General features: G+C 42.1%; 1 protein-coding gene across 1 annotated transcript in view; it reads left to right on the top strand.

Annotated features, from left to right (window-relative positions):
• Positions 1-2259: 2259 nt before the first annotated feature.
• malt1 (MALT paracaspase 1) overlaps positions 2260-11896 on the top strand; it is a 33113-nt gene continuing 23476 nt past the window's right edge. Inside the window, exons 1-3 of the mRNA XM_056295871.1 lie at positions 2260-2454; positions 3179-3345; positions 11037-11158. Of these exons, the coding sequence (XP_056151846.1) occupies positions 2306-2454; positions 3179-3345; positions 11037-11158 (438 nt within the window). The 5' untranslated portion in view covers positions 2260-2305. The remainder of the gene's footprint in view (positions 2455-3178; positions 3346-11036; positions 11159-11896) is intronic.

Genomic DNA, 11896 nt, shown 5'->3' with positions numbered 1-11896 from the left:
TACGGACCCACTGACCCAGAGAGAGAGAGAGCAGTAAAACACACACACACAGGATGAGGACTCTACAGGTTATGGGGGTCAACAATTTTTTTTTTATATAAATTTATTTCTGATTTTTCCCTTTTTTCTCCCAATTTAGTGGCCAATCGATCCCTATTTTAATTCAAACACCCACCCTCGTACTGCATGCATTCGCCAACTGCATCTCTCCGGCCGGCAGTCTCGAAGGAGACCGCCTCCCCACTTACGTGACAAGGCGACTCCAGGCCGAACCACTGTTTCCTCCGACACACACAGAGACGCATTCACGTGACGAACACAAGCCGACTCCGCCCCCCTCCCGAAGACAGCGCTTGCCAATGATTGCTGCTTCATCGAGTCCGGCCATAGTCGGATCTGACGAGACCGGGGCGCGAACCCCAGTCCCCAGTGGGCAACTGCATCGACACAAAGCCGATGCTTAGACCGCTACACCACCGCGGACCGGGGTCAACAACTTTTAAACATGTTGGAAAAGGCATACCTTTTCATCCAGAAAGACGTCATTCAAGCTTAACAGGAGGTTTTCGAGATGTTAGTGGAAGCTGATTGATTGGTCTTCAGAGAGCACTTAGCAGATTTATGGTCCCCATTTCAGACTAAAAAAAAAAGTGTTTTTTTTCCCCAGCTTCTCAATTCTTTGTTACAAAATAACACTGAAATGCTTTGTTGCAACCAAACACCTTCAAGAGGTGTAGTAAATCTACCTGCATGGTACAACGGGCCAGAGTGACGGGTTTTTAGACATTTCTTTTAAACGTCACTGACCTGCTAGAGTTCATGTTCTGGCTTTTTACAAATCCATGTAGCTTTAGGTTTAAGATGCAAGTTAGTTTTGAATCAGGGTTGAAAACATTTTACCTAAGAGAGGCAAAATAAGGCTTTTTGAAACAATTGGCCTACTTGATCAGGGTTCGATAGGAGGACAGGTGGTCACATTTAACAGCCCCAACATTCAGTAATGACCCAGTCAGACTGAGCATTGTCAGACCAGGCCCTTAAAACAATGACTGATTCACTGCACTGTAATAAAATACTTAATTGCATTTTTTCTTATTCTTGAATATTCTAATGACCCCCATGCTTAAACTAACATCTCTTTAAGATGGGTATTGTTGAGACCATTCAAACTGCAGCTTTAGCTCTACTTGTTTTTACAGTGTATGTAGATTTTCCAAAGGAGTTGAATCAAGTGCAACTGGACTTGGTATAGTTGCACTTGATTCAGCTCCTTTGGATAACCATGACCTGGATGAATGAGAACATTCACAGACATGTATGTAGATTTGTTCTTAACAGTTCTTGTTTAGGGGCAATCGCGAGAACGTCCTGAATTCACTCAACATCATAAATAGGCTTAACCCTTGTGTTGTTGCCGCCACATACAACACTTTTAAACAATTAATTTACAGTTACGGTTATCACTATAAGACACAGGTGTGCGTATTTGTTCTCACTTACCTGGATGTGATGGATCTCGTCCCTTGCGTATTTATTCCAGATATGACATATCTCGTCAGAAAATAAGTAGATTATTGATGTTGAGAAAGTGGACAAAAATAAATGAACCGACTTTCGTCTTGGCAATGCCTGCCGCTGCCGCTGCCTTGCGAGGCTCCTCAAAAGCGTCTGTCAGGTAAGAAGATTGTCCACAGTCATTAGGGCGGAGCTGTGACGTCAGCACGTAAAAGGCGCTGACAGGTCCACCTGGCAACACGCAGGCCAATCAGGGCCTTAAAGGAACATGCCGGCGATTGTACAGGTTTTAGTCGCTTTTCTGCAAATGGCGCGTGTCTTACGTTACTGCCGAGTACAAAGCGTAATGTAGTGTTTAAGATTTTCTGAATATGTTTCCCCGTCTTCGAGGCAGCCATTGGTTTGCATTCATTTCAATACAGTATAGAAATCAACTTGCCGAGGCTTGAAACCACTTGAGATCGGTAATCCGTTTCACCGGTCAGCTTCTTTTATTTATTTATTTGGTCCAAGTTGGGTTATCGTTGCGGGGGTTGACGTGGTTAAACACGGGGATTGACTTGAAACGTTTCCCGGGGCTTTCAGCTGAGCAAGCCCGCGACGAGAAGGTAACTTTAAAAAAGTAAATGGTTTGACTCGAGCAAAAAACACCGGTCTGGTCCTTTAAATCTAGCCGTGTGGAAAGTGAAAGATGCGGTAGGTGCGGTTGCATCAATTGTTATTCTTCCAGGAAGTAACGTCGACTTGTTATGAAGTGTGTCCTAGTCAGTTTCTAAATCTGTCTGCCGATATGTCGGATTCACTGGAGAGGTCCTCGAACATCAACTTTCTGAGGGAGCCGGCCCTGGGGAGACTGTGTTGGGTGCTAGATAAGACCAGCAGTAAAGGATGGCGGAGACTGGGAGAGGTGGTCGCCAGCGACAGGCGGTTTAAAGTCAGGTAGGGCTCGTATGCACGTTATAACGCGACAAGAGAGAGACTTGAAGACCCGGGTTACTGTTAATCATAGAATATATGATTTTGACAGCTGTCTGAAACATCACAGTGTGGAATGGGGATTAAGTGCAAAATCGTTTGCAGTTTACGAAACTTTTTAAACATTTAGAAGCTATCCTGTTACTAGCATAAATGCATATATAAACCAACCCAGCCACTGAGGATGCACAGCCATCACGATGAAAAGTTTTTCATAATTTCCATCCTGTTATTAGAAAACTCTATACTATGTAAACAATGTTCCACAACCTGGTAATATCGATAGTGTGATATCAGACTAGATACCGTCTGGGATTTTGGTTGGTGTAACATTGTGATATAACTTAAATGCTGTCATTCTTTGGTCTCAAGTTCTACTTTGTGAAGTCATGCAATTTTCTGAACTTATTTGTCTGGTTTAGCTAAATGAAATGAACAATGATTGCCTCTACCTGCTTGGTCATCATATCCACACCAGGATAATTTCTCTCACATTTCTTTGTGTATGAATATCTTGTGAAAACACCTAGTCATCCCCAAAATGTTGACACTTCAGTCAATAATATAGTGATATTTGATTTGGTCAATATCACCCAGCCGTGACTTAGTGCTAGATTTAAACAGCAAACGGTTTCTGTTGTTATTCCGACTTTAAATGTTCCGCCGATGTCTTGCATTTCTCTATCAGCTCAAATGATATAGAGACGTGTTCTCTGAAAGTGATGAAGCTGGAGGGCAGTCCCAGCCGCACGCTGCTGAGGCTGCTGGGAGAAAGAGGGTGCACCGTGGGCCACCTGTCCGACTACCTCAACACTATGGGCAACTCGGAGGCCCTCCAGTGCCTCAAACCACCAGGTAAACCAGCTCCACTCGCTGACTGATCTCCATTCAGCTTCGTTTTCTTTTTTGATTTTGTGTGTTTTCGCTGACTCTCTTACAGCAGCCTGAAGCATTATATTTAATTTCTTTACCTCATGAGTAACAAATGGAGGGAGAACTGAAAGGATCGGAGGTCTGACAATAGATGCAAAATATGAGTCCTTGAACACAGGCATATTGTAAGATTTTGTTTTGTTTGTGATCATGGCTTGTAAAGAATGAATCGGCAAGTAGCTGATTAGTGGGACTTTCCAACTAAGACGAATCACTTATGTGTCTGTTATTACTGTCGTGTCCTTACTTATTTAGACACCATTGTTACTGGTGTCTACCATTGTGGGCCCTTCAATGACTTGCACTTGTGACATTATGTCTGTGATACTGATATGTGGAACTGTCCATCTACTTTGTAACTTTATTCTAATATCACTCCCTGTTGATGATCTAATGCACACTTAAACTAAATGCTCTTGATGTGACCAACACTCTTAGCTATATGATTACGGTGTAGTGTGCTATGATGCCAAGATGAGATACACAAATTTATCTGGTAATTGCCTACTATCTTGTACGGTACTTTGGATAGAAGCATCTGCTAAATTTGTAAGGAAATATGAACTGAGAAGAGGAAATGGAAAGCTTTTTTTTTGAAGTTCAAATGATATTGGAATAAGTAGAGGAGAAAAATGTGGTTCAGGTAAAAATGTAATCTTTTAAGGGAAAATTTGACTTTGCAATATTTCATTCCCATGTTGGATAGAAGTGGAGACTTGACTATTGTCAAGAAGTGTCAGAAACACAACATGCTTCAGATACAATAGGTTTGTGTGACCCAACGTTGATCATGTCTGAGAAAACCCACACAGGAAGTAATAGTTTTCAAGGAAATAAGACACGAAGGCTTAAAAGAAATGTATTTGCCAAGTCATTTTACAAAGAAACTCTTAACTCTCCATCTCCCTCAGCCACGAATAGACTCAGCTCGGGCCAGATTGTGATACTCTATTGACCTCCTGACTCATACTCACTATTTCTTGGAGAATTTGTCTCAGGTCTTGTTACTCATTCTGATGAGATTCTAATTCAGAAATCAGAATGCAGAAACACTTTATTTGTCATTTCATTTCATGCACTTGCGCACATGAAATGAAATGAAATATCGTTTCCTCCAGCCCACAGCAGTGCAACACAGACAAAAACACATATCCAAAAACTACAAGAACACATATAGCCAAACTAGCACATATGTCTAAACTAAAAAAAAAATCACTGTCCAGGAGAATGAACACCGGCCAGGATTACTGTCAGAACTGCCAGTCTGCATGGGCTAGCAGTTAGCTTAGCCTGCCCCACTCCCTCATCCTGTCAGACTGCCCTCGGTGTTTCCTCTTCGGGCGCATCTCCGGTCAGGGCCGTGGTCCTTGGGCCCACAGGACGCAGCAGACCAAGCTCCCTCAGCCAATCCAATGCTAGCTCTCCCAGTCAGATACCTTCGACACACCTCCCCGCACTCCACACAACAACACTATAAAAACACAGTCAAGGCTAGGCGAGGCCGCCGTTAAGACTCCCCCAGTGCTTAGCCTGCCCTGCTTCCGCATCCTGTCAGACCGCGTTCTAATTCTTCTAATTCTAATTCTTGGTGATTTCAATATTCATCTGAATAAGGCTGCTGATCCTTTTAAGTAAAGCCATTGATTTGGTTTTATCTAAAGCAGTGATACTCAACCCACGGCTCCTTTATGACTAGTTGTGGCTCTTTTAAGTCGTACTTAAAAAAAATCTTTAAAAGAAACAAAAAACATTGTCAGCAGAATTCATCAACATTTCATTCTCATTCATTCGCAAGTCACATTACGCTCCCACCCCTCAACCGTCTGAACAACCAATCACAATATCTCTCAGGTCTTGCACTCTGTAGACACGCGAGACAAGTGCAAACTCAATCACACTTGGAAAACTGGCATAGCATGAAGCTAAAATGGCAAAAGAACATAAGAAGCGCAAATATGTAGAGGAATATCGAACATTTAAAGAGGACTGGGAACTCGAGTTTTTCTTCATGTCCAGCAGTTCGGGAAAATGCATCTGTCTGCTTTAGATTTCACAATGTAAAAGGTCCAATTTGCAGCGCCATCGTGAAACAAAACACCCAAGGTTCAGTACTGACTTTCTGAAAGGTGGAGAGGTAAGGGCTGAAAAGCCGGCGAGGCTCAGACGGAACCGAACTGCTCAGAAAAACTTCTTCCACACTATTACTAGTAAAAGAGTGAGAGGCGTCCTACAAAATCACACATGAACTGATGAAAAAGATGAAGCCGTATACTGATGGAGAAATGGTGAAGGATTGCATACTGCTTGCCGGTTCAACGTTGTTTCCCGAGAAAAGGGACCTGGAATGAGAGGTAAAGAAAACTTCAGCTGTTGGATTCTACTGTGGCTAGGAGGTAATTTCAGAGAACATTGAAAATATTCTTAAGGAGAAACTGTCATCCGCTAAGTTTGTCAGCATTGCAATGGACGAAAGCCTGGATATCAGCGACACGCCACAGTTACTCATTTTTGTCCGAGGAATCAACAGTCAGTTTGACATTACAGAAGAACTGCTTGACATGGTGGTAAATGGAACAACGGGCATGGAGTTAAAAAACGCTGTACTGAAAACATTGGCATAATTCAATATTGGACAAGAAAAAAATCACAACACTCACAACAGATGATGTGCCAGTGATGCTTGGTAAGAGAAACGGGGCCGTGGCTTTGCTGAAAGAGGCACTGAAAAACGAAGGAGTTGCTGAGGACATTTTTTCATACCATTGTATTGTGCATCAACAAGCGTTGTTTGCGAAATTCAAGTGTCTGAATGATGTGATGGCAAATGTAATCGAAGTGGTTAATTACATCGGGGCCCGTGCAAGAAACCACTTGAACTTTAAATTGCTATGTGAAGAGTTTAACACCACTATGGGGATTTGGTGTTACACACCAAGATTAGATGGCTATCTAAAGGATGTATGCGTGCACAATTTATGGACCTGCTTGAACCACTGAATGCCTTTATTGTCAGCCAAGGGGAGACTTCCTGATTTTCCTTTTTGGATGACAAGGAGTGGGTGCTTTCTGCTGCTTTCCTGTGTGACATTGCACAACACTTGGACGAACTTAAGGTCAAGATGCAGGGAAGAAACAAGACCGTGTATGAGCTTTACATGGCTGTCAGAGGATTTTCTGACAAACTGGCTGTACTTGAACAAAGTGTCCGCGATTCTGATTACTGCAGAAAGTGATGCTGCATGCAGATGCTGCCCCGTCCTGTCAGTCACAATTCTGTGATGTGCTAACTGAGCTCAAGCAAAACTACAAATCAAGATTCTGCGACTTCAAGGATCAAGGCAATGTTTTTCTATTTGTGAAAAACCCCTTCTTGATTGAGGTCGATGAAATGAAGCAAATAAGCCATCAGTTTGGACTTGTGCAGCTTCAAATGGAGTTTGTGGAGTTAAAGGGCTCGGATGAACTTCAGCATCCATTTTGGGTTAAAGATGTTGTGGAATTTTGGAAATTGGCGGGGCATCTTTCAAACATATCCAGACTTGCAAGACGCATCATCTCAACGTTTCCGTCCACATACCGGTGTGAAGCAGCATTCTCTGCACTCTCAAAAATAAAATGTCGCAACCAAAACTGATTGAGTCTGCGGCACACAACAGAGGCCCTTCGGATCGCTGTTTCCAGCGCAGAGCCCAACTACAAATCCCTTGTGCGGCAGAAGGAATGTCAGAAATCACACTGAGTGAAGTAAGTTCAATGTTGCTCTTCTGACAACCCCTTCTAGTCTGAATTACTAATGTAGGCTACAGAAGAACTGAAAGTCTGTTTTCCCTTCAGGGGTGGAGACAGGAGAGAGAAAGGGGAGCATCACAGAGAAAAGAGGCAGACTATCTGCTGTTATGGACTTATTATCAGCAATGTGCTGTGTTACCTGCTGTTATGGACTGTGATGATCAGCAACGTGCTGTGTGTTATGTTGTTATGGACTGTGATGATCAGCAATGTGCTGTGTGTTATGTCGTTATGGACTGTGATGATCAGCAATGTGCTATGTGTTATGCTGTTATGGACTGTGATGATCAGCCATGTGCTGTGTGTTACCTGCTGTTATGGACTTTGTGATCAGCACTTGGAAATCATTCAGTAATGATTGTTTATTGATACTGTTGAAACACTGCCAGTAATGACATCTGTGGCTGCAATAATAATAATAATAAATTACAGTTATTGCACTATACATCATGCTTTTCTTTCCTTAATAACATATTACTATTATCCTTATTCTCAAATGCATATTGGTTTCAGGGAAGAAAGGGAAGTTTTTGGATTGTGGCTCTTGCAAAAATATTTTTTGTCAATGTGGCTCTTGAGTAGGGCAAGGTTGAGTACCACTGATCTAAAGGGATTGTTGTTTCTGATAAGAATGTCTTGCCAACCACATCTGCTGTGTCAGATCACTTTCTCATCAAATTTGAAGCATTATTGGCCTGTCCTGTTAATGTCGGCACAGATGCATTCGCCACATTGGTCATCCACTGTAGCTGCATTTGGCCAGCAGCTGCCTAAAGTTTTGGCTTCTTTCACTGTAGAGACTGGCTGTTGAAAATTTGACTAGTGATTTAAATGTGGCCCTCTGTAGTCTCCTCGATTCAGTTGCTCTCACTACCAGAGCTAGGCGACTAAAGAGGCCTACACCCTGGTTTAATGATGAGACACATGCTCATAAGCAGGCCTGCAGGAGACTTGAACGTAAGTGGTGGAAATCAAAATTGGAAGTTTTTTTTTACCTATCTTGGCATGAGTGTTTATTGAAATACAAGCTTGCTTTAGTTGCTGCAAAAGCAGCGTATCTCTCTCGCTTAATCAATATTAATAAAACATACCCCCAGATTTCTCTTTGACACTGTATCTAAACGTACTAAACGGCAGCCGTCTATTAGCTGCTCACCATTCATGGCCCATGAGTTTCTAGACTTTTTCTGCAATAAAGTTGATGAGATCATAAACAAAATTAGTTCTTCAACTCCAGCTACTCCTGCAGATCCTTGTCCTACCAAATTCATATCCATACAATGAGTCACTGGTAGTCCCTGTTATGACAGCTTTTGATACTCTCTTGATAGTTTGACTAAGCTCATGTTAGCTTCTAAACCAACTACTTGCCTACTTGACCCTTTATCAGCAAAACTTTTTAAAGATCTTTGGCCTTTCCTGGGACCTACAATGCTATACATTGTTAATTTATCATCTATAACTGGCACTGTTCCCAGCAGTTTTAAGACAGCTGTGGTTAAACCTGTACTTAAAAAACCACAGTTCAATCCAGGGTCTCTTAATAACTATCAACCAGTCTCTAATCTTCCATTCTTTTCTAAAGTACTAGAGAGTTATGTATCAACAACGTTCGACCCATATAGAAGAAAACTATCTATATGAACCTTTTTAATTGGCTTTCAGGGCCTGTCACTCCATTGAAACTGCTCTGACCAGAGTGGTGAATGATCTTCTACTAGCTATGGACTCTGATTCCACTTCTGTGCTTCTACTACTGGACCTTAGTGCAGCCTTTGACACCATTAATCACTGTATACTGTTAGATAAAGTAAATTGTAATTTTCGTGTCTCTGGCTTAGCTCTCTCTTGGCTTAAGTCCTACTTATATGGAAGAACGCATTGTGTCTGCTATAATAATATTACATCAAAATTCTCTGACGTTAAATATGGCATACCTAAGGGCTCAATTCTTTGCCCTCTTCTTTTCTCTCTTTATATTTCACCTCTTGGCCAAATTATATGCAGTCATGGAATACATTTCAATTGCTAGGCTGATGATACTCAGCTGTATGTGCCTATAAGGGCTGATGAGCATACTCAAATGACTCATTTAGAGGCCTGCTTGGCTGCTGTGAAAAATTGGATGTCGCTAAATTTCCTGCTTTTAAATTTGGTTAAAACTGAGATGCTGGTCGTTGGCCCTGCTAGACACAGACACCAATTTGATCAAGTAACAGTAACAATAGACAACTCGTGATTTCACAAAGTTTAGCAGCCAAAAATCATGGTGTTACGTTTGATCCCAGCCTTTCCTTTGATAAGCACACTAAAGAAATCACCAAGACTGCCTTTTTTCACTTACATAACAGCTAAAATGTTCTCTTTCTTGTCCATGGCTGATGCACAGACTATAATACCTGCATTTGTTTCATCCATACGTGATTACTGTAATGTTCTGTTTTCAGGTCTGCCAAATGCTAGTGCTAAACATCTTCAGATGGCTCAGAATGCTGCAGCTAGAATCCTAACTAAAACTAGAAAATTTGACCATATCATATCAATTCTTGCCTCCCTTCATTGGCTCCCTATCCATGCTAGATCAGACTTCAAGGTGCTTCTACTGACTTATAAAATCCTAAATGGGCTTGCCTGATCATACCTGTCTGATCTCAGGGCTCTTGTGTGGACCCAAAGTGAAAAAAAAAGTCAGCTGGTGGCAGGGCCTTTTCCTGTCGGGCCCCATTCTTGTGGAATAACCTTCCTGCTGCCATCAGACAATTAGAGTCTGATGAGTCCTTCACAACCTGTACTGAATGGCGGGTCAGTTTCACTCTCAATGAATTTATCAAGCACTGTTCTGCCAACGAGATTATAGCATATAGTATATTATTGACTATTAGAAACTGTTCTCTTCTTTCACATGTCTTTTCTCTGTGAGGTCTTCTCCTTTCTCTTTTTCTGTATGAATGGTATGATGTGAGTCTCCCTTGTGGGCACATGCAGTCTGTCTTCCTCCCAGGTCTCTGTGGTGATGGTGGTCGCCACCTGGATACTGCTTGGCATCCCCCTTATCACATTTTCTTTTTATATATCTTATAAATCCATGTAATTTTGTTATCCTGTTTTAATGTTATATGCTTCTCTCACTAAGATGTGTGACTAATTTTTCTTTTTTTTTTACACATGGTGATGCTGGTCACGTGGCTCGGGTCCTGGGCTGTTCCAGTGGTGTCTGGACACTGCTTGGAATCCTGCTCATCATATTCATATATTTTATAATTACGTTATAATTATGTTATCCTCTTTCAATGTCGTATTCTGTAAATTGTGTATACACAGCATCCACTGCACATCTGTCCATCTTGAGAGAGAGATCCCTCTGTTGCTCTCCTTGCGGTTTCTTCCTATTTCTTCTCCCTGTTAAAGGTTTTTTTTTTTTTAGAGAGTTGTTTCTTATCCTATATGAGGGTCTAAGGACCGGATGTTGTGTTGCTGTTAAGCCCACTGAGGCAAATTTGTGATAATGGTCTATACAAATAAACTTGACATAAGATTTGGCAGGAAATGATGCCCCAACCAAACCACCCCGTAACTGGTTCATTTAAGTCCTTGATTGACAAACTGTTTAATTTTACAGACCAGATCTTCTTTATTTCCCTGATTTTTAATGATGACGAAGAGGTTGTGGTTTTCTTCCCAATATTTATTGCATTTGCTCATGAAAAACTTAAATTATTACCTTTGTGAAGAGATGTTTTCTGTCCTTGGTGTGAATTTAATCATCGTAAATGAGCAGGTCAAAAGTGTGACTTGACACAGTTAATTGCCTCCCCAATCTACAGGCATCCAGATTGTCATTCAACCGCAGTCTGTGGCTATACTATCTGGTCGAAATCTGCGTCTGAGCTGCTACGCCATGGGCAAGTCTAGAGTACACTACCAGTGGTTTAAGACCAGGGAGGAGGTACACACACACACACACACACACACACACACATACTCATATTTGATACTTTAGTTCAAGTTCACAAGCCGTACATCATTTTCGAACATAACCAGTTAGGGATGTTTGTTATTCGTCCATCGCAGCGACAAGGACCATCTAGTCATCCTGTGATGTATGACTGATGACTTGCGTGATGATTGAAGTGAGGAAGAGTTGCGCATTATCAACCCCGCTCTCTCATCCGAGACCACCTACTACCAGTGGCAAGATTAAGCGAGACGACTGGCAATGGAGACGGATGCAGATTTTTCCTCAGGGTTTCTTCCCGAAGCCTTTCCCGTAGACGAGTATACCCGCAAGGCAGCGGAGGTTTAAATCAGAGTTGTCCTTCTCCCAGAGGAACTGCCCGACATGCTAACAAGCTTCATGTCTGTGAATGTTCTCATTCATCCAGGTCATGGTTATCCAAAGGAATTGAAAACATACGAGATGACTATGTTATTCCTTTTCTCCTCATCGTTCACCCGGTTGGTCTTTTTGGAACGTGTAATATCTACTTTTCGACTCACACCACCCGCTGGAACACAAACTGAGCGTCATCAGAACTCTGCAACACAGAGCTGACAATGTGCCCAGCAGCACTCAGGCCCAACAGGAAGAACACAAACGCCTGAGGGGAGCTTTAAAAACCTGCGGCTAACCCAGTTGGACCTTTGTGAAAACTGCAACACGTTCCAAAAAGACCAACCAGGTGAG

Source organism: Lampris incognitus, chromosome 1 (assembly GCF_029633865.1).
Source record: "Lampris incognitus isolate fLamInc1 chromosome 1, fLamInc1.hap2, whole genome shotgun sequence".
Classification (NCBI taxonomy): Eukaryota; Metazoa; Chordata; class Actinopteri; order Lampriformes; family Lampridae; genus Lampris; species Lampris incognitus.
The sequence above is the reverse complement of the archived record's forward strand: the minus strand, read 5'-3'. Positions and strand labels throughout refer to the sequence as shown.